Source organism: Chiloscyllium punctatum, chromosome 15 (genome assembly GCF_047496795.1).
Source record: "Chiloscyllium punctatum isolate Juve2018m chromosome 15, sChiPun1.3, whole genome shotgun sequence".
Lineage (NCBI taxonomy): Eukaryota > Metazoa > Chordata > Chondrichthyes > Orectolobiformes > Hemiscylliidae > Chiloscyllium > Chiloscyllium punctatum.
In genome coordinates this window covers 39,433,482-39,457,874 of record NC_092753.1, presented here as the reverse complement: position 1 = coordinate 39,457,874, position 24,393 = coordinate 39,433,482, and the positions used below count along the sequence as shown (strand labels likewise).

The window sequence follows — 24,393 nt, the reverse complement described above, 5'->3', positions numbered from 1 at the left end:
ATACTGCCAGACCTGCTAAGCTTTTCCAGCTTTTCAGCTGGATAATCAGAGAACAAAAACAGAAATTTATCATAATCTCATAGGGTTGCTCTCTCACTGGAGAGACATAACTGGTCTTGAGTTTAACTTGAGAGTCACCACACCTTAGGCAAAGGGAGAGGTTGAGAAGGTGCCACCTTTATGGTAACCTCAGATGGTATGAAAATGAGCACTGTGCTGTTGGCACCTCTCTGCATCACAAACCAATCTTCGAGCCAACTGTCCTAACCAACAGCATAATCAGAGTATATTTCAACTACAAATACCATGAGTGAAGGTAAAGTGTTTAACTTTCCAAGGGATGAATGATTTAGATAATCGTATGTGGGCAAAGGAGTGCAAATATGTTACTCATTAATAATTGAGTAAATATTTGGAATAACAAATATGATGTAAATGAACATTGTTAGTTTATATTTGTATATAATGATTGTACTAAAATTATAAAATCTGTTCAACAACACAATAATATTGTATATCCTATACTGTATTAATATTGTTGTTTCCTAATACAAGTTATCATGGAATCCCTACAGTGTGGATTCAGCCATTTAGACCAACAAGTCCACATCAACTCTCTGAAGAGTAACTCACCCAGACCCATTCCCCTACCTTATTATTCTACATTTTACCCCTGACTGATGCACCAACCTACACATCCCTAAACTCCATGGGCAACTTAGCATGGCCAATTCATCTAACCTGCACATCTTTGGATTGTGGGAGGAAACCGGAGCACCCGGAAGAAACCCACGTGGACACGGGGAGATCGTGCAACCTCCACACAGACAGTCGCTCAAGCCCGGAATTGAACCTGGGTCTCATGCTGTGAGGCAGCAGTGCTAACCACCATGCCACCCTTATAAAGGCTTAATTTTAATGTCTTGTTTACAAATATTTTAATTTGTTTCACTATTTACCTTGCTTTAGTTGAAAGTTATAAATCTGTAAAATCTGACAGTTAGTGATTTTGGAGATTCAGTACAGAATACTACATGCTTAATGGTGCGTTCAAATTGCCTTTTGAAGGTGGTTTAATTGAGAATGAAAGTGCATTAGGTTCAGCGAGAGTTTAATTGAGACATTCTGCAAGGATGTTAGGCTCAGATTGGAATGAGTTCATTTGAATGTCAATCTATCTATGTGTGAAACCAGACTAGACCAGCTGATGGCATATTGCTGCCAAGATAGTGATGTTGAATTAACATAAAATGTTCTGTGCAATGTAATCGAGTCAAAAGTGTAAATTCATGTCAGCAGTTCTCCTCACTCTGAGTTTCTCATCGCTGCTGAAGTAAGCACTTGGAGGATTGGTCTTTCTCAGCAGGATTGAGGAAAGGTTGAAAGAAGAGTTACCCTATTATATTTTCTTTATAAATCAGCATGAACAGAAGTTTGGGAACAGATCTGAAATGTATTCTTGTTAAGGCATTTTAAAAACATTTTCTTTGTTAAAATGGAAACAATGAAAACAGTGCAAACCATACTACATCAATATTAAACTCAATATTTGAAAGTATGCCTGACTAAGTAGTACAAAAATGTGACAAGTTCCTTATGCTGCAAAAGGACATAAAGGAACAAGAAAAGGCAATATAAATCAAGTCAGCTTAAGGGTAATATACTTGCCTCCAATGCAGAATGTTGGGGTTCAAATCATATTTGAGAGATTTGGAAATAAAAATCTTAACTGACATTCCAGATCACTATTGAATGTGTGCTGAGCTATGTATGGTGTTATTGATCAGATAACTCATTAAACCCAGACAATCTGCCCTTTCAGGTGAATGTAAACAATTCCATCGTACTTTTTGCAGAATAACTGGGAGTTCTCCCCAATGTGCTCACAAATATTTATTTCTCAACCAACATTTAAAACATTGATTTTTGTGAGACTTTTCTGTGTACAAATTGGGAGCTGCCTTTTCAGTGATTGTACTTCAAATGTACTTGATGACATCTGATGTGCTTTTGAATATCCTGAAGTTGAGAAAGCTGTGAAAACAGTGCCATTTTAAGTTTTTATATTTCATCAGGTAAATGGGAATTGCTGTCCCTCATCCATAATGAGTTTTGTTCGAGGGGCCAAAAAGCAAGATGTTTCTCTGACCTCTGAACTCTTGATAGGGCAGGGTACTGAGGGAGTGCAGACATATTTGAAATTCATTGGCATTATGCTACAGTTTGCACACCGAAAAGTTTATAGATAACATCATAAAGATATATTCAACTGTTCTCTAAAGGTGTAACTTATTCTATCCATGGTGAAGCCAGAGAAATCTACTGTAATTAAATTAATATAATTATTTGTGCCACTATTGCTAAGAGTGTGCCTGAAATGGATAACGTCCAACGCTCATGTTTCTGTGTGAAGAGCTCAATGGCATTCTACATTTTCCCATCAAAAACTTATCCCTTTAAATGGCTAGAGTGGTATTTTCTACAGTGGATATTACAATACCTATGTAATTCTAGTGATCAGTGAGGAAATGTTATAGAAATATGATTCTGAAAGAGAGCTTTTAGCAGCTGTATAACCTGTAACATCAGTTCAACATTACTCTTGAAGGTGATTACTGCAAAGTACTGCTTTCCTTCATGCAGCCAAAGTTCTCTCCAGTCCATTTGCTGAGTGCACCTGGATTGTCCGCAGATGCATCCACCATTTTCTGCTGGATTTGATACTTTCTCCTTATCCAACATAGCACATGCCATTTTAACCCACTCCTCATCATCCATACAGTCTCCTGGGAGAAGATAGAAAATAATTTTGTTTTAAAAAGGCAAGAGGCCAGTTGAGGGGAGGGGTGAGTATGGAGGGAATCTTTCCAATTCCCAAAATTGATCAAACAGATTACAGTAACTGGGAGGCACAGGTCCAACTGCCCTTTGTAAATAAGGCAGACATTGCAAAAGGCAGAGAGGTGGAGACTCAGAAAAGGAATTGCAAAGGACTAAGTCCAGGGAATTCAGAGAATGACTGTAAATAGTGGGGTTAAAAAAATGGATGGTGATGCACAAGAAATTAAATTCAAAGGACTTGAGAGTTTGGCATAAATTTTAAGAGTCCAAACTGTGGGGCAAGTATTAAGTCTATCATGCAGCTTTGCTGTTTTGTGTCCAACATCCTAAAAAAAAACAGGAATGTACCTTTGGTGAGAATTTAACTCAATGCTAAATGCGGAAATTGGTTCGATAAAATTTCCATGGGAATAGTCCAAATTTCACTTAAATCTTAAAGCAGAAAAATACAGTTGATAACCACATGTAAGAAGATATGCATATCCAATACGTAATGTATTTGCAAATAATACCTAGTTTCTGTATTTCACCCTGCTGACTTTGTTTTTTTTCATCCCAGAACTGATGTACACTGTGGAACTTGCGGGTGGATTGGGGGCTATCCTTCTGCTGCTGGTCTGTCTGGTGATTGTGTACAAATGCTATAAGATAGATATTATGCTATTTTATCGCAATCATTTTGGAGCAGATGAACTAGATGGAGGTAAGGAGTGAGATCAATATCACTGAAATGTTAGGATTCTTATGACAGCATATCTCGACACAAACGCAATAGAATTAATGGTCCTTTTTGAAAAGATATTTCTGAGTGTTTCTATGTGGTATTGTAATAGCTGCATAAGATGTATAAATGTATTATTGATTTCTTATTTATAATATGAAGGTACCTGAACATATAAATGTTGGGCACTTTGATGGAAGATTTGGGTAAATGCAGTGAAGATCTTACCAACTTTACAAAACATTCTATGTATGTATAAAATTAAGGATGTAGGGTATAAGTTGAATAAGGAGTTGAAATTGGCCTGTCGCAAAGGTATTACTAAAGTTGTTATGAGGGATTTCAACATGCAGGTGGACTGGGAGAATCAGGAAGGTACTGGACGCCAAGGAAGGGAGTTTGTGGAGTGCCTCTGAGATGGATTCTTAGAACAGCTTGTACTGGAGCCTACCAGGGAGAAGGCAATTCTGGATCTGGTGTTGTGCAATGAACCGGATTTAATCGGGGACCTCGAAATAAAGGAGCCATTAGGAGATACTGATCATAATGTGATCAGTTTTAATCTGCAATTTGAGAAGAAGAAGGGAGAATCATAAGTGTCAGTATTGCAGTTGAACAAAGGGAACTATGGAGCTATGAGGGAGGAGCTGGCCAAAGTTTACTGGTGCAATACCCTAGCAGGGATGACAGTGGAACAACAATGGCAGGTATTTCTGGATATAATGCAGAAGGTGCAGGATCAGTTCATTCCAAAAAGGAAGAAAGATCCTGAGGGAAAGCAGGGGTGGCCATGGCTGACGAGGGAAGTTAAGACTGTATAAAGATGAAAGAGAAGTATAACATAGCAAAGATGAGCAGGAAGTCGGAGAACGGGGAAATGTTTACAAAGCAACAGTGGATAACTAAAAAGGCAATACTTGGAGAAAAAAATGACGTAGAAAGGCAAACTGGCCAAAATTACAAAGGAGGAGAGTAAAAACTTTTTTAGGTATGTGAAAAGCAAAAAAAATGGTTAAGACTAAAATTGAGCCCTTGAAGACAGAAATAGGTGAATTTATTATGGGGAATAAAGAAATGGCAGAAGAATTGATTAGGTACTTTGGACTTGACTTTACTGGGGAAGACACAAGCAATCTCCCAGATGTAATAGTGGCTGAAGGACCTAGGGTAATGGATGAACTGAAGGGAATTTATATTAGGCAGGAAATGGTTAGGTCTGAAGGCTGATAAGTCCCCAGGACCTGATGGTCTACATCCCCGAGTACTTAAGAAGGTGGCTCTAGAAATTGTGGACAGATTGGTAATCATTTTCCAATGTTCTATAAATTCAGGATCAGTTCCTGCAGATTGGAGACTGGCTAATGTTGTCCCACTTTTCAAGAAAGGAAGGAGGAAGTAAACAGGGAATTATAAACCGGTTAGCCTGACGTCAGTGGTGGGAAAGATGCTGGAGTCAATTATAAAAGATGAAATTACAACTCATTCGGATAGCAGTAACAGCATAGGTCAAAGTCAGCATGGATTTACAAAGGGGAAATCATGCTTGACTAATCTTCTGGATTTTTTTGAGGACTTTACTCTAAAGTTGGACAAGGGAAAGCCAGTGGATATAGTGTACCTGGACTTTCAGAAAGCCTTTGATAAAGTCACACAGAGGAGATTAATGAGCAAAATTAGGGTACATGGTATTGGGGCAAAATACTGACTTTAATTGAAAATTGGCTGGCTGACAGGAAGCAAAGAGTAGTGATAAATGGGTCCCTTTCAGAATGGCAGGCGGTAACCAGTGGGGTACCACAAGATTCGGTGCTGGGACCACAGCTGTTTACAATATACATTAATGATATAGATGAAGGTATTAAAAGTAATATTAGCAAATTTGCTGATGACACAAAGCTGGGTGGCAGGGTGAAGTACGAGGAGGATATTATGAGAATACAGGGTAACTTGGACAAGCTAGGTGAGTGGACGGATGCATGGCAGATGCAGTTTAATGTGGATAAATGTGTGGTTATTCACTTTGGTGGCAAAAACAGGAAGGCAGATTACTATCTAAATGGAGTCAAGTTTGGTAAAGGGGCAGTACAATGAGACCTCGGTGTTCTTGTACGTCAGTCAATGAAAGCAAGCATGCAGGTACAGCAGGCAGTGAAGAAAGCTAATAGCATGCTGGCCTTCATAACAAGAGGAATTGAGTAAAGAGGTCCTTCTGCAACTTTACAGGGCCCTGGTGAGACCACATCTGGAGTATTGTTTTGCAGTGCAGTTTTGGTCTTCAAATTTGAGGAAGAACATTCTATTGAGGGAGTGCAGCGTAAGTTCATGAAGTCAATTCCCGGAATGGCATGACTATCATATGTTGAAAAATTGGAGCGACTGGGCACGTATACACTTGACTTTAGAGGGATGAGAAGGGATCTGATTGAGATGTATAAAAATATTAATGGATTGGACACTCCGGAGGCAGGAAGCATGTTTCTGCTGATGGGTGAGTCCAGAACCAGAGGACACAGTTTAAAAATAAGGGGTAAGCTATTTAGAACAGAGTTGAGAGGAAACTTCTTCACCCAGAGTGGTGAGCATATGCAATGCTCTGCCCCAGAAGGCAGTGGAGGTCAAGTCTCTGAATGCTTTCAAGAAAGAGATGGATAAAGCTCTTAAAGATAGTGGATTTGAGGTTTATGGGGATAAGGAGGGAACATGATGCTGATTGTGGATGATCAGCCATGATCATAATGAATGGTGGTGCTGGCTTGAAGGGCCAAATGGCCTAATCATGCACCTATTGTCTATTGTCTGTTGTATATCCCCAATGAATTTTAAGTTAAAATTGTTGTTTGAACAGTAAAATGAATGGTTACCGCTTTACTTTAGTATTTCTGTTGTCTTCATATAAATACTACCAGGCATAACAAATCATTAAACATTGTAAGTGATTATCATCCTCAAGTATTATATTTCTTTTCCCACTAACACATTTTCTGTAATAGCAATTACTGAAATACTACCTAAGTTGTAATGTTGAACAGCAGCAAGGAGGAACATAATAAACTAAATGGTACAAAAATCATTCTTTTCCGAACATAAAGTTAATTGTGACTTGATGCATGAACTGATGCATGAAATGCTATCAAATAATTATTTGAAGCTCAGATGTATTTAAGATGTCAGTGTTTAGTCCTGCTTAAAGCCTGAAGTACAGCTGCTTTTTTGAGGGGAAATTAGAACATGAGTTCATGTTGAGACACAGCATGCAATGAACCAACAGTGAATCACTTCACTAAATGTATGAGCAGCAGTTGTCTCTGCTGATTATTTGCTCTGCATTAGATGAATTCATTTGTTGCAAATGTCAATACATTCTTCATTTGGTAGATCAGTTAAAATAAATTGATCAAGTTATTTTGATTTATCCCAAAAGAGCAACAGGATACAGTCTAGGTATTTGAGGTTTTGTATGTTTTATATAAAAATAATTGATTTAATAACAGTTGTAGCTCCTATTTCAAGTAAAAATTAGAACTATATGCCGTTTGATATATAATAATTCAGTCTTGGCAAAGTTTAGTGGAAGGCAGCTTTAAGAATAATGCATTTTAGCTATTTCAATTAGAATTGACATTTAAATGTAGAACAGGTGGCATCAACAAGATAGTGCATTCATTTCGTTTTTCAGTTAGTTGATCATTTGGGAATTCAATATAATTGTTTTTGGATTGAAGATATATTGGGGGTGAAATTTCACTTTGTGCAAAATGTCATGTAAGTGATAGCAAGTTGATAGCCTATTTTATATGTCACCTGATTTTTATTTCCATTGATTTGACTTGTTGTCATCCAGTTTGCATAAATGTGTGACCTATTGAGGTGGGTTCTTGTGATATAGTTATAATATCGTGACATCTGAGCAGGAGGTCAGCATTCAGTAACATCTCTAAATGGGTTGATTTGAAAATATCTATAACCTACCCTGTGGTAGACTCCATAATAGTTATTGTGTAGCCTCGAAGACAAAGACTAAAACATTAAGGGGAAAATGTTGAACAATTAAAGGGATCCTAAGAATTTTTTTTGTGAAATGACTCATGATATGGATGTTCTGTTTCAAATATGTTAACATTTCCAACTCAAAGCATAACTTCTTTCATTACTTAGTTTTCATTACTTCTTTCACAAAAATGCTGATTTTGATGTCTGGCTTAGGACAGTTATTTTGAGGTTATTAGATTGACAGACTGATCAGCTGATTCTATTTAATGACATTTCTTGTTCATGAACCAAGAGCAGCACATTGACAATGGAAAACAATAGAGTTCATTCAGGTTAACTTGTTTTTCAGAGAACAAAGATTATGATGCATACTTATCATACACCAAAGTCGACCCTGACCAGTGGAACCAAGAAACCACAGAGGAGGAACGTTTTGCTCTGGAGATCTTACCAGATGTGCTAGAGAAACATTATGGGTACAAATTATTTATCCCTGATCGGGACTTGATTCCAACTGGAAGTAAGTACATCGTTTCCTGCATTTTTTAAATGCTTTTTTATCTGGTTTCTCTTGTTTGAATTGATCACATTGGAACAACCACATGTTACTTCTGGTGACCAAAAGGAGCAACTGTGTGAAGTACTAACTATGGCTCAGTCAGTTGTGCTCTCAATACCAGAGACTTGTGCAGGAATATAAGCTGGCAAGCTCAGCTGTGAAGGAAAGCTGCACTCTGAGGGGCTTTCTTGTAGATGGGATGCTAAACCAAGATGTCTGCCCTCTGAGCCGGGTTTAAAGTTCACATGGAAGAACAGGCGAGCTCTGCCTAATAGAAAGTGAGAACTGCAGATGCTGGAGATTAGAGTCAAGAGTGTGGTGCTGGAAAAGCACAGCAGGTCAGGCAGTATCTGAGGAAACAGGAGGATCGACGTTTTGAGCAAAAGCCCTTCAACAGGAGCTCTGCCTAGTGTCCCGGCCAATAGCTTTCCCTGAACCAAAAGTTGAAAATTAATAATCAGCTCATTATTCACAATGTTGTTTATGGATCTTTGTTGTGTAAAGCTGCTGCTATGCTTCTGGCTTCACAACAGTAACTACTCTTCAAAAACTGCCTATAAAGTGCTTTGGCACACCCTAGGGCTGTGGAAAGTGCAATATACATACAAGTACTTGGAAGTACAATACACATTTAACTCAGTGAGTTACTAAAGTGACACTGCTTGTATAAAAATCAAAATGATTGTTATTTCATGTCACTTTGGAGTTAAAACTCATGTTTTGTGATATGACGATGAAAGGACTTTCCACATTTATATATCTGTATATGAGACTTAAACTCCAAAAGTACTTTCTACTATATTCCTATGTGCTGTAAACCAACACAGTTAATTTTTACTATGGTACTGAATACCAACTCCATCTCAATCTGCCTGGTTGCAACTGATGATAATTTAGTCTTTCAAAAGCAACATTCTGGAAATTTTGGCAGCCAAAGGGCTGTCTACAGTCCGGGTCACATGCTTTCAAACACATAACTCATAAACACAGGTCACAGCCAGAATTTCAGAATAACAGCTGTAGCTTGTCCTGGTCCTTGAATTCTATCAGCAATAAACTCTTTATGTACTTTGCTTCTACAGACACATGAAAATTGGACCAAAGGACTAATTCAGAATATACGATTTTCGAATGCATCTTCGTGTCTTTAACTACCAAGGTCATTCTGTTATTGACCGTGTGGCATTGCTTAAAATGTTTCAAATATTGCACTTTTGCTTGAGAGCTTTGCATATAGAGTCTTGTAACATTGTTGTCTTAGATACACTTCCAAAACACACTGCGAATTAATACACTATATGATACTGTAGGATATTTCTATTTAATGTATGTTCATAAATGTATTATTTCACAGTAACTGTTGACATATGATGTATGATCTAACATTTATACTACCATTCTCCCCTCCACTTATAGTATGGGCTGAATCGCAATCCCGTGCTACGCAACACTCTTCGTGCCCCACTATAATCGGATGGGAGAACAGTAAGTACAAAGTCAACCATAACTAAAATCAAACTTTCAAATCTATCAGAATCAGATTTTCAATTAATTCTGACATTTTTAATTCCTATTTGTTTAACTCTGCTGTAAATTAGTGAAATAAATGGGCTACTGTCAACTTTCAAGTAATCCCAAGAATGTCTTGGCAAGGTTATATTTTGGATCATTGATATGTTGATCAGACTTAAAATAGATTTGTTACAGCCTTGAGATAGTCCGACTGCACCAGTCACCAATAAGAAACCATTATGTATTTGTTACATTAGTTGATTGAGATGACAAAACAAATCATTAATCATTTCTTAAATTGCTTAAAAGTCGGGACATAGCTACATTCAAGGCAATTAGGCTTCAGATTCACTTCACTGCTAGAAGATGAACCATAATCATGTACTTGTGCAATGCTATTTTCTATCATACCATTAAGTTGCCTCCAGTTAAGTCTGACCTGAGCTTCAACCCCACATTCTCTCTCACTAAGGCGCTTACATTTATATCTGCAACAGCTCTCATTTCTGCTCTTCCCTCACTCTCGCTTTCACTGAATCTTTACCCATATATCTGTAATTTGGTGTTGAACTTCTTCAAAGTCAGTACAATGAGCTTCACCCAAATAATCCCCTATATCATCTGGATCTACAGCAACAATGATCTGCATTGCATTAAAGCACCCTCAATTACTACCACTGTCCATGTTGCTGAATGCACCAAGTACAAAGTTTGTCTACATATACACTATGCTTTTGTCACCTACACTATTGGACCTTCAAATGAAAGACTAGTTCCTATCTACTTTCTCATATGGCTATTTAATTGAATAAACATGCAGTGTGTTTGCCATGCAGGCAGCTGGCACATGCCATAGATTGATGTCGTATGTGCCATACAGCAAAGTGTCCCACTCCAGCCCTGATTCCGACTGTCAAGTATGACCAGCAGCATGCCTGCATATTTGCACAAAAGAACACATCAGTATAGCAATGCTGACAGCTATTAAATTCTGGCTGAACTGCTGACCCACTAACAGGCAAGGCAAAGTATGAAAACATAGTCGTTAGTGCCATAGATCTATAGAAGATTGGTGGTTTTTCCAGTGAGGAGTTTGAGAGTCACTGAATCTGCTCCTTAAGGTTTCATAGCAATATCATCCTATAAGTTGTTGTCATGCACTAACGGAATAGCATTGAATTCTGGGGATTTTGCCTTGAACAACAAGAATGCTGGACAAGAAGCCTAGGTTTGGATAATTTCAAGCTGAGCTGAACTTGGAAGTTGTCCTAATTGAGAATAAAGAATATTGTCATAAGAATAAACAATTTGGAGACTTCACATAGAACCACCAAGACTAAATTCACATTTCAAAGGGCTGACAGATAGTGAGGGTTTCTGAAGCTGCACTTTGGTCCAATGAGTAAAGATGGTAGGATTCTAATGGAAGGAAATTTCGGAAAGACGTAGTTCAGCACTGAAAACATAGGTTAAATAAAGTTTTCTGCAAATGGAGGAAAATAATGCACCAGGATTTTATGAGCAGAATTGCCTGAGGGGTCAAAAGCTACAGGACATAGGCATAAAAAGTATTTGTCAGAACAGGAAGGTTTAGCTGTGCAGTGTGAATGAGGCACAGTGCTGTAAGAATGTTTTGCACAAAGACTGGAATCTGAAAATCTAGAAAGCATGAGAACTAACAAAGATAGCACAGTGATGAAGAGTAGAGAAGAATACAAGTATTAAAGATAGCCCAGGCAGAACAACAGAGAAACACAGCAATTGGTTTAGGGACTGAAGAACAGATGAGTTTGAGCAACAAAGAAACTCGATGATTAGTAAAGATGATGCAGAAGTGGGATAGAGGAAAGCACAAGGGTTTGCATAGATAGACATGTGGAAAATAGCAAGACGCAAACATTGGATTGGGTAGTACAGAATTGAGTTGGAAAAACATTGGATGATTTTAGGAACAATAACACAGGGTATAAGAGAATCAGTTGGGGGGGCCCTTGCAGTGCAATGTTCGTACCCCTAGCTGTGAACCAGGCAACTTACATTCAAGCCCCACTTACTCCAGAGGTGTGTAAGAACATCTGAACAGGTTGATGAAAATATCTATAAGAAATGCAGTAACAGATGAAAAAGGATTGAGCAAAATTAAAATTCCCATGACTTAAATAGAGTTGCTATCCAAATCATTTCCTTTTTAGATTCCAGTATTTATTTATACTTCTGAAATTCTGGAAATCTCAGAATGCAATTATGAAGTCTAAGCCCTTGCTTCATTGAATATAACAAACCTGATCTCAATTTTATGGGATAGTCCTATACCATATCTTATGGTCATGCACAAAGATTAGCAAGATTTGTGATTTCAGCCACAATACCTCTATATCCTTTTTAGAGTTTTCTTTTGGCACTTGTTTTTATTTGTAGTGTGCATTTTCTCCTCTTTTTTTTTTCTTGTACGTTTCCAATATTCACTTAGGGCCATTTAGCTTTCAATAGATTTATAAACTTCCAAGAATTTGCAAGTCAGTTATGTGGATAGTTACTGTATCTATTCGCATTACATTACATGGCAGCTAAGGATATATCTGAAAGCATTCCTGATCTTTAAGAGGAATCTACAAGTTGAACCTTAGACAAACCCAACTAAGGACAAGTATAGGTCTGTCTTGAGCTGAATGAAGGATTTTGTTATTGAACAATCCATTCATTATATGGACTTATTAATCTGGAAATCAAAGAGACAGCAAATGACTGCACCTCAATCAATCCAGGTTTTGGTTGAACTTCTTGGATCAGCAGACAGTACTCTGAGTTGCTAGTGTCTTCAGAGAGTGAATGCTATCAATGCTTGTACATCGTACTTTAAGTAAGGAGTCAAAACTGTACACAGTAATACAGGTATGGTCTCACTGATATTCTCTAACATCATAGCAAGGCTTCCTTACTTCTATTCAGAATCATCCATGCAATCATTGCCAGGAATCTATTTGCTGCCTTAATTACTTTATTTACAATGACATCCAGGCCCCTCTGCAGTTCACAATTCTGCAATTTCTCCATCTTCTGAGTTACTATTAATCTTTGCAACATTGCACAACATTGCTTCCAATTTGATACCATCTTTAACTTCCTTAGTAGGAAGTGGTGCATCCTTCTCATGGGGTCATCATTTTTCAACAGACCATATCTTTGTTGAGAATAATGAAACATTTCTTCAAGTGCCTCCCACAGTTTCTCTATTTGTAGTAATTTCACTCAACGTATTTTCAAGCAAATTGTGTGTTTTAATCATAATTTAATATGATTAGCTCACTTTGAAATGTTCCAAAATAATTGCAAAGTAAACTAGTGGCATCCAGTGACAAAACCTCATACATTTGTATTAACATAATCAAAATTCTGAATAATATTTACAGGTTTTTTTCTAATTTACATTGTGTATGATGAATTCCCACTAACAAACATTATTACTTCATTGTGCTTCAGTGTTTTTGTAGACAGTGTTTATGTATTGTTTCTAGTGTGCATTGGGAAATATTAGTATTAAAGAAAAGAAAATTGTGTATTTATATCTTATTTTCACAACCCTTCAATGCCCCAAAATGCTTTACAGTTAATAAAGTTGTCGTGGTGGAAATTAGCTTGATTGATAGAGCAAGTGTTGACTAAAGCACTGAAAAGGAAACCTCTTTGAAACCTGTCATTTTGATCAAGTTTTTGGTCATCTGTCCTAATGTCTCCTTATGTGACTCAGTGGTAACTTTGGTTTGCTAGCACAACAGTGTAGTTTACTGTGTTATTGTTGTTGAATTGTACACACAATCCTTTATATCTACCTGAAATAGCAGAAAGGTCCTTCGTGCAGCATCTCATCTGAGAGATAGCTTCATTGACCCATTGAAATGTCAGGTTGAATTACATGCCCAGCCTTTGGAGTGGGGCTTCAACTCGAAACCTTCTCACTAAGAGGCAGGAGTGCTGTAATCAAACCAAGGACTACACATTATAGAATAATACTCACCAGACTAAGGATGGATGGTAAATACTGACCCAGCTGGCAAAGCCCATATTTCAGAAATTAATTTTTAAAAGATTTGTTACATTCATGCACTTCATCGTTTTAACAGGCGCATTTCAGGAAGTGCTTGCTCCGGACAAATGAGGGAAGAATTGAAGTTGTACATTTGAAATGTCATGATGCCCTTCAGACTTTGTAAGTGGTAGCAGCAGAGTTGAGGTCTGGTGCCAAACTCTCCAGAGAACCCTAATGCTGAGATGTCACAGGCCCTGAAAATGAAAAATACTTTTGTTGTTAAAAAGTTTCTTTCGTGTCTAAGACATTCTTGAAACACTCATTTCTGCTCTGCAGAAAGTTTCTGATGATCACCAGCTTGGGATTCTGGCTGGTCCTCTTGCTGGCAAACATGTGAGCTGGTCCTCATCTGCATTTCCTGCCCTGCTCGCCTTATTCCGACCAGCCAGCCTCTTGTCATCCAATCCATCAATCCCAGATTCCAATGGGAGGTGGACCTGTCTAGTGAGGTTAAAATAGCCTGAGCCTCTCGTTGTGATCCAGAAAGTGTAGGGGATCATGTGTTTGCAGAAGTCCATGGTGGAAAAGTGGTGATATCCTATATAGTATGGATTTAAAAGGGTTGAACAGTCCTGACACTTTTTTGTCTCCGGTAAATTTAACAGAAGCAATTATAGTGATTCATAACTAATCAGAAAGGAGGTGAATGCAGTCAGGGCAAATTTTGAATTCCACCCCTAGTTGGTAAACTGGAGCAGATATTCTGCCTCTGAAAGGTAGTGTCTGTTTCCATTTACACTGGATTCATTCTGCAACTGCTGGTTTTTCATACAACAGTAAGAATTAAAATCTACACTCTCTCTCTTGCTCTATCAGAAATGGACTTCAAAATAATCTTTCCTGAATTGTGAGAAATTGTCAGGTTATGATTTGTTCATTACTGTGACATTCATTGACACCTGTATTTGCTTTATTGCTGATGGATATGAAAAATACTGTAATTGGGTTTTTTAGATCAAACATGGGAGCACATTTAAAACAATTAAGTATTGATTCAGCTGCAGGAAGGACACAAGCAAAAATCTGGAATAAAACTGAAAATTAGATACATTGTGTTGTATTTTTGTTCTGACCCGAGTTCTCCTGTCTATTTGAGATATTTTCATCCCATGCTTATGAATTAGAACCTGTAGCGATAAAGATTTTTCTTCTGGACAAAAATTTGAGCATATTTATATCTTTTTGTTCATGCATTTCAAATTTTATAACTGATAACAAGCTGAGGAAACCTTGCTTCATTTCTTTGCAAGGTTGTTGTGTACAATATCTGGGGGAAGCCATCCTCAGTGACAAAATGGGTCCAGTGTAATGCATGTTAATACAATGTAAACCAATTTATATGAGCAAGGGTTCTTATCACTTGTAAAATGAGATGTCCTGCTTTACTTTCAGCGTATGTAGAAGATGTGGCACGATGCATTGATCAAAGCAAGAGACTAATTATCGTTCTGACCCCGAATTATGTCATAAGGCGAGGCTGGAGTATCTTTGAACTGGAAACCAGACTGCGCAACATGTTAGTCACGGGTGAAATTAAAGTGATACTAATCGAATGCAGTGAACTTCGGGGTATTATAAACTATCAGGAGATTGAGGCCCTCAAACATACGATCAAGCTTCTCACAGTTATCAAGTGGAATGGACCTAAATGCAACAAACTGGATTCCAAGTTTTGGAAACGTTTACAGTATGAGATGCCCTTTAAGAGGATAGAGCCGATGTCTAATGAGCAGGTTTTGGATGCTAGCGAGCAGGGCCCATTTGGGGAACTGCAGACAGTGTCTGCCATCTCCATGGCAGCAGCGACCTCCACCGCTCTGGCCACCGCCCATCCGGACCTACGCTCTACCTTTCACAACACCTACCACACTCAGATGCGGCACAAGCATTATTATCGGAGCTACGAGTATGATGTACCTCCTACTAGCGGCATCATGCCCTTTACCTCATTGGGTAATCAACACACCTACTGCAACATCCCCATGACACTTATCAATGGGCAGAGGCCCAACAATAAAATAAACAAGGAGCAAACTCCAGATGAGGTTCACACAAACAGTGCAGTACTACCACTTCTGCCAAGGGAGACCAGTATGTCCAGTGTCATTTGGTAACAACTAGTCGGGTAATTTGAACCCCTTCAGGTTACACAGTCTGGTGCCTGGGACCATGGCCTTGACTGCTGCTGTTATACAAAAAGAAATATGAAAACACAGGGTCTTGTAGATAATTGATTTGTTTGTAACATCAGAGTCTTCCTGTTCTATTCTTGCCTGTCACTATTACATTTATGATTGTTTTCTATGTTATTAGAACTGATTTCAGAATTTTTAAAGGAACTGGCAAACATAACCATGTCATATAGAGAAAGAGATTAATCATGAAAAAGCATATTTTTATGTGGATAGAAATGGCTTGATTTTGACATCTTGTTGGGACGCTCTTGCAAGATTGAGATAAATGCGTGAGGATTTATTTTTTCCACATTCCATTCCAGATAAATGATGCTTTCAATACACGGTCAGTTTTCTGAAATGTGATTTGTTGAGGGCGTGTGCATTATTACATTACACATAAGCTATAGGCATTATATATCAGAGACACTGAAAGTTAAAGTGTATATTGTAGGTGATGTTTCCACGTTAATACTATATCAAGTCAGTCTGAGGTACCCCTTCTAAGTTCAGATATTCACTGAAAGAACATTATTGCTGACGACAATTGTTAAGTAGAACTTTGAGATGAAGTAGATATAGTCCTAGCTCAAACCATTCATGATCACAAGGTAATGATACTTGACCTAATTAATAATAAATTCCCTTTTTTGTCAGATATTTATCACGGATAGTGTTGAATGAAAGGCACCTGCTTACAAAAACAAGCTCATAATTACGACTAACCTAAAATACCAATTATCAGGGTGTCCTAAGTAAATTATGCCCTTTGACAACAGTAGATTAGTCTTCCACATTCATGAGAAAATTGTGCAAAGAGATGTAGTTCACTTTACTGGAAAATGCACTCTATGAAGGATTTTTTAAAATGTTGACATTAATGCATAATTCCCACAGTAATGATTAGGAAAAAAAAAGATTCGTTTTGCTTAAATACTTTGTCTAAGACAGTTAGGGCCATTTCTACCTCTACAACAATAAATGATATTTCAGAAGAAAAATATCTTGAGTTTTTTTTTGTTTTGACTGAAACTGAAAACATTGGTTTTCAAAGTCAGATCACACTGGGCATTAGAGCAGCATGTTTCTTAGTTTTTATAACGTTTGTACACTCATGTATATTTTCTTGTCGTCGGCTTTTTTTGTTATTTACTTGTGGGTCAGTGTAATAGTGGTTTCTAATGCCTTGATTCACTCTTTACATCATAGTTTGTTATGTAGGGACTACAAAAAGCATCAGGCTTGCTTGTCCATATCTTAAAATTAAAACTATTGTTTTGAAATGTTGTTGTCATCTTCATTCATTCCCATAGTGGTAGCTTCAGCTACCTCTCCCCAAGCATTAACTCACTGATTCTGAGTTAGATTATTTATGTTGCTTTCCAGAGGTTACTCTCAGATTCATTAATCTATCAGAATCTTTAAAAAAAGTGTGACATCACCACTTCACTTTATTTCATCTTTTTTATGTCTTTCAAAGCCTAAATACCAAAAAGCATGGTATCTCCTAGCAGCATGCTTTCTTTAAAAACACATGATAGTTTTTTTTTCACAGAAGCAGCATGCTTTCTTATTATAGACAATCAATAGCTCTTAATAATAATTCTTCTACTGCCAAGTGTTCATTAGATATAGGGAGACCAGCAAGGCATGATACTTGCAACAAAAGCATTCCTATTTGGAGAAAGAAATGCAAATAAACATATTGTACAATCCAAGAAGTTCCACAGGTGAAAGGGACAGCATTCACTTGTTCTAGACTAGATTATTAAAACATAAAATTGCACACTTGTTTAGCATTACTAAGTTGCCAATAAGCACTTAAAAAAAAAGCCATGCATTTGGCATTTTCTCTCATTATTATATTATTCCCCTCCCTCATTTTATTTGATTCATTAATGTTCACTTCATGCACCTTCTGAAGATTAAAAAAATGCTTTTCCTCCACAGTTCCGGATGTTTCCAGTTGTTTGTGGCAGAGGTGCCTGACATAACCTCAATATGCCAAGCCACAATAACAAGAAATATCACACAGAAAATTTGATTGACTATAGGTGTGAATCTGCACCAAGGTCAAACCTTTGGACATTCAGGTGCTCGGTCAATGGCTTTCCTACTGAACATACGAATGTGTGAAAATGTTCATTAGAGAGTGTTGAAAAGAGAATTGACCCAGGTGTAATGAGGAACAGGGTGAGGTGGGGGGCTTTGAAGAGTTCAGGTACAACTTATATGCATTTTCACAGGGTGATAGGAAAAGCTAGAGGCCCTCAGATGCCCAAAGAGAACGAGATTTTTTTGAAGAATGAAAAAGAGATTTACAGCAAATGCAAGGCACAAAAGTTTAGTAAAACAGGAAGCTGAACCAAAAATGTAGGGAAGAGCTGACAAAGGAACTAAGACAGACAAAGAGAGGATGAAAATATATTAACAGGTAGCATAAAGGGAACCCAATTTTTTTTATAAAACTGAACTCAGTAAAAGATTAATTAAGAAAAGGATGGAATTGATTAAGAACTTAAAATTTTTAATGAAGACAGAGTGAGGTACTAAATATGTATTTACATCTTTCTACACAATAGAAGAGGATGCTACCAGAGTAAAAACAAGATAGTAATCAAAGAATTGCATATAAGAAAATTAGATAAATTCAAAGTACATAGAACTTTGGAATGGCTCAAGTTAGAAAGGTCAGCTGTACTTGGTGGGATGCATACTGAGGGAAGTCAGGGTTGAAATTGTGAAGGCTCTGATCACAATTTTCCAATTTTCCTTAGATACAGAAATGATATCAGAGGATTAAAAGATTATAAATGCTGCACTCCTATTCAGGCATTGAAGAGGAATGAAGGAGACAGTTATGAGCCAATCAGACTAACATTGATGATGGGAAAAGTCTGAGACATTATCCTGCACAAAATATATTGGTATATGAAAACATATGAGTTAATAAATGAAAGACAGCTTGGACTTGTTAAAAAGAAACTGAGTTTGACCGCTGTTGTGGAGTTATTTGAGGGACCAATGGAGAGTGTGTGGTTGATGTGTATACAGACTTTCAAAAGAATTTTGATGAAGGATAGAACACCGTACAACTGACTTAGCAAAATTGAATCCCTTGGAATTTAAGGGGCAGTGGTTATAGTGATCAAAATTAGCTAAGAAACAGAAGACAGGATTAGTGTTGAACATTTGTATTTTTTTGATTGGAGGGAGGTATACCGAAGTATAACCCAGCAGTCAGTATTCAATTATTACTTTATTTTTATATTAATGGTTGAGGTATAGGTATGTAGGGCATTGTCTATGTACTTATAGATGAAGCAGACTTGTATAGCAATAAACAGTGATGATAACAATAGACATCAAGAGGACATAAACTGGTGAAATGGGTTGACTCACGGCAAATGAAATTTAACACAGTGAAGTTTGAGGTGAGGTAATATAACCAAAATAGTACAGTTTTAATGTAATGCAGGGACAGAGGAACCTGAGTATGTAAACGTTTGAGCAAGACAAAATAAGTGAAGAAGACAGTTTATACACTTAGCATTGAGAACAAAAACAAAGAAGTCATGCTAAACCTTGATAACTCACTGGTTAGGCCTCAGGCTGTATTGTTCTGACCAATTCTAGGCATTGCACTTTAGAGAGGACATTAAAGCAAAGGTGATTTACTGGAAAGCCAGCAGGGATGTAAGATTTTAGATATTTGGAGAGACTCCAGGATCTCCAGAATATTTCTAGCTTTTTTTGTATTTTCTTCTCAGATTTCCAGCATCTGCAGTATTTTATTTTCTATTGCAAAGAAACGGTGGTTGTTCTCCCTGTAGCAGAGAGGTTTAAGGGGAGATTTAGTTGAGTTGTTCACAGCCTTGAAGGATTTTAATAGAGTAGATAAAGAGAACGTGGTTTCAGTGGCAGGAGTATTGTTAGGCAGAGGAGACAGATTTATGATATTAGCAAAAGAATCAGAGGAGAGGAAAAAAATACAATTAGTTGTTATAATGTAGAAAGCATTGTCTGAGAGGGTGATGAAGAAACTGATTCAATAATAACTAACAAAATGGAATTGAATAATTACTTTAAAAGCTGTAAGTCTCTGGGGAAAAAATCAGGGGAGCGGGACTAATTAGGTAACACTTTCAAAGAGCCAGCACAGGCACAAACAAATCGAAGGATCTCCTTCTGCGCTGGATCACTCTATGATTCTGTGACAACTTGACGAAGATTTGAACTTGGAGAACAGTTTATTTTCGAAAGGAGTAGAGTAAAATATATAAAACTATGGAACCTTGATAAATTAATCATATTTTGTTGTAGAATTAATGTAATATTAGCTGTAACATTTTCCCATTCTACTCTTTAATTGTTTGTAATAGTAATATCAGTATTATATTACTAAGAATTCAGTAGCTATAGGTTAAATATGTCTTCATGAATCATTAAAGTCAATTAATAAAGCAAAATACTGTAGAAAGTGTGCCAAATGGGTTTAATTTCATAATTTGCTGATTTAGTAACATTTTTTCCAACTAAAATAAAGATAATGCTGTAAAATCCTGTGTATAGAACACATTGTTGCAGAAGTAATATTCAAGATTTGCTGCTTCAGTTATAAATTGAGTTAAGCCCCATATACCAATCAGTTACACTATGCTTGAGTCAAAGGGAGATCCCATTGAAACATAAATTGTACTAAAACTTCAAATTGAAGCTGCTTATCTGAGAATGATTGAGTCATTGGATTTCATGGGATGAAAGTAATTGAAGGAGATCATTTCAGGCTTGATATGTTTGGCATGCAGTGTAATTACAGTTCTTGGTTAGCCTTAAACCTTTATTTTTGAAACATTTAGAGATCCCCAAATGTCTGCTAGAATATAATTAATTTTTTTAACATTAATAAAGAGGAACAAGACAAACAGCACTTTATTGACGTTAAAAATGCCAATGCAATTCGAACAATGGTGCGTGGAGCTTTATGCATAGTTAAGTATTGCAGACCAGCTGGAATCAATTACTGTTGATAGCCCATATCACTGTAAAACAGAAACTGGTTCAAAATAAGCACCTGCATTTGTAAGGCAACATTACAACCTCAGTGCTGGGGATTATTAAAATTCTGCATGAATATGATATCTATACACCAGATATTATGGTATGTCCTGCTTAGTTGTTTAAATGTTTTACATCTCGATACAAATTTTATTTGAAGATAAACTGTTCAATCTGTCAAGTCTATAGGTGTCCAGGTGCTTAGATGCTAACCAGCTGTTAATAAACTAGAATTTTAAAGTTGTACTAAAATAGGATTTGATATTTAAACATTTGATATTTAAACATTTAAACATTGCAGCTATGAAAGAAACTTCCATACTGCAACAGGAAAAACTTTGCAAAATGGCAAGATGTATTTTGCTTCCATTTATGTGTAAAAGCAGATGCTAGAACTATTTAACTCACCAAGAAATAAAATTGCCAGGTGTGATCTGACCAAAAATATTTCCTGTTTCATCAAATTTTATGGCACCTGACATTTTAAATTAGGTCCAAAGATCCTATACTTCGATTGAACAAAGAATACAAGTTCATCCATCTCAGATGATCTTTTCCATGTTTCCGAAATAGTATTAGTACAACCTCGTGGCATTGCATAGGAGATTTATTAGCCACTTATGGCCATTCACTTCCACCTAGAAGTTAGCAGACTCACTTTCAAACATTTTAGCAGATGTTTAATTGGTTGCAGCTGATAGACATATAAAATTGGTGTTGAGTAATAGAAAGACAAAGAGAAAATGACTTATGAAAATATCACACATTCTGTATAGGATGACATATTATTTACTCTAAAACCAGAGTAATCCTCTTTACTTTTTATTAATACAATATATACTCTTGATGAAACACTTACCACATAAGCCTCCCAATTACAGCAGGCTTTGCACATATTTGCTTTCTATACTCAAGTTTATACAACCATGAAACACCACATATGACTATGAATGCTGCACAGTTAGCAATAGAATTGTGGATTTTGCAACGTTGATTGTACTTGCCTTAACTTTGCAGAAAAAAAGAGAAGAAAAGGAAAAGTGTAGGCAAGTTCAGTATTGCATACTTTTCATAATTTGAGGAAAAATTAAGCCACAGCATATTCACAGGAGTCCTTGTAAAGATGACATGAGCACATATTGCCCTGGGTTTGTTAAAGCACAAGGTGTATTTTGTCTAGAGTTAAAATACCTTTGGTGTAATTTTTGCTTTAGGTAAAAAAATGTTGAATGTGAAAAAAAATCTTTATTACTTGCATATGAATATTTTTGTATCTGAAGGAGGTTAAGCTACCTGCTTTATCACGTGTATCTTTCAGAGAAAATAAACAGGGTATGTGTTCAATTTGTAAATGTTTTCTTCTAGGATCACTCTTTAACTGGAAATTGCAAGATAATAATTCAAACTTTTGTGAACTGAACAAACAATAAAATAGTATAGATAAAATATAGTTGATTATTCACCATCTTTATTTTCCAATAGTAACGAATGGTTAACTGTTATTTAAGATTACGGATTATTCTGAAATGATCAATGCTATGTTCTATATTCTGCAGTTACAAATAAAACTTACCAGCTTTGTTTCCATGCATCATTATTAAAACATAGTTACATCATATTCAAAATAAATAAGGTTTTCTCATTTTCATCCCTCACCTTTATCTCTCTGAATTGCTTCAAACATGAGAATCCTCGAAATCTACCATTGATTGTATATTTTTACTTGGCTTGGGTGTATTTGCCATAGAATGTGTGAATATTTTTAATCAATTTTAATTTAAATGGATAAAAGGAGAAATACATTTTAAATAGGAACTTTTATTAAACTTTCTCATTCAATTTGGATACACAAAAAGAGCCAGCTCATTGACATCCTTCACTTATATTGCTGCTTAGCAGAAAGCAGATCCTAATGCTGTGTCAAGTGCAATTGACTTGAATGAGAGCTGATTGAATGAAGGAATAATTGTAGTCCCAGGTGGCATGAAGACAGCATTCACAGCATTCACAATGAACTCATAGGTAAGACACAATGGTTTTTTAAGTACCTTCCTACTCAGCAATTTTGTGAACTCGAAACCAAAAGAGGACAAAGAAGACAGTTTGGCTTTATGTAGAGCCACAATAGATAAACAGACTGGTCAACCTTTTCATGCACCATTTACATTCAGCTTGAACCTTCGCATCTAACTCTACCAGTACAACTCTCTATTCTCTTTCTCCCAGATCCAAGATATGCTCAATTAAATTCCCCTTAAATAGATTTCTAATATCTTTCTGTTCCACTTCCTGTGATAGTGAATTTTAGATTGGCAGTACAGTAGTTTCTTCTGAATTTGCTGTTTGATTTCTTGGTGACTATCTCATATCGACGGTTTCCATTTTTGACCTTTCTCCCAAGTGAAAACACTTTATGTATCAAACTGTGTAAATCAAAATGTTTTATCATTTTCAGACTTCCATTAGGCCAATGCTCAGCCTTCTTTTTTGAAGAGAAAGACTGTTCTCCTTTCTCGCTGGGTCTGATATTGCAATTTTGTCACCGTCCTTTAATTTTGTTTCAACCTCCTCCAGTGCATCATTTTATTAATGTGTTCATAACTGTGCACCATATTCCTGAGTGCAGTCTAAGCTTCTTTTAGTCTTGTCCCTGTAGAAAATGAACAAAGCTTGTATTGCTTATGTTATGGTGCTATTGACGCGCATCACAACATTTAATGATTTATGTACACGTCCCTACAAATTCTTTTGCCCCAATATCCCACTTAAATTCTTGTTTTCTGAATAAAATGTACTCGCTCACATATCAATGTTGAAAATTATTCATCAACTTTAAGCCCATTCAGCAAGATTCTTAATATCGGCATGTAATTCTCAACTCACCAAGGCTCCTCCATCAGCACATTCCAAACTTGCAACCACTACCACCTATAAGGGCAAGAGCAGCAGTAAGCATCATCTGCACATTCGCCTCCCAATCCCATTCCATTCTAACTTAAACTTTATTACTTTCCCTACACTGCTGCTGGTTCAAAGTCCTGGAACTCCCTTTTGAACATAACTGTGGGTGCAGATACACCCAAAGGTTTGCAGCAGTTCAAGAAGGAAGTTCATCACTACCCTCTCCAGGCCAATGGGGATCAGCAACTAATGGTAGTTGAAATATTTTTTGTAAATTACATACAGCATTGACCAATCCTCCCAATTTGGTGTCAGCTTGTGTTTTTAATTCTAAAGTTAGATCATTAATTTAAATTGTGAATAACAGTGGTCTCAACACTATTCCTTGTGACAGTGAATAGTTATCCATTTCTCTTTCTGTCTTCAGTTTTGCATCCAGCTGGTCATCTATTTTACTGTTTGACCTTGCATATTCTGACTGCTCTATTATGTAGTACCTTATTGAAGACCATTGGTGAATTAGAGTGTGTATGATATTTGAATATCAATC

The 24,393-nt window shown here is 36.7% G+C and overlaps 1 protein-coding gene across 6 annotated transcripts in view; it reads left to right on the top strand.

Moving 5' to 3' along the window:
• The window catches only part of LOC140486208 (interleukin-1 receptor accessory protein-like 1), a 1,398,735-nt gene extending 1,376,223 nt beyond the window's left edge, over positions 1 to 22,512 (top strand). For 5 of the 6 annotated variants that reach the window (XM_072585029.1, XM_072585026.1, XM_072585028.1 and 2 more), the window contains 4 exons: positions 3,401 to 3,544; positions 7,902 to 8,072; positions 9,528 to 9,596; positions 15,103 to 22,512. In XM_072585029.1, coding sequence (XP_072441130.1) covers positions 3,401 to 3,544; positions 7,902 to 8,072; positions 9,528 to 9,596; positions 15,103 to 15,824 — 1,106 coding nt within the window. In that variant the 3' untranslated portion in view covers positions 15,825 to 22,512. The remainder of the gene's footprint in view (positions 1 to 3,400; positions 3,545 to 7,901; positions 8,073 to 9,527; positions 9,597 to 15,102) is intronic. The other variant, XM_072585030.1, reaches the window with a different exon arrangement.
• The last annotated feature ends 1,881 nt before the right edge of the window (positions 22,513 to 24,393 follow it).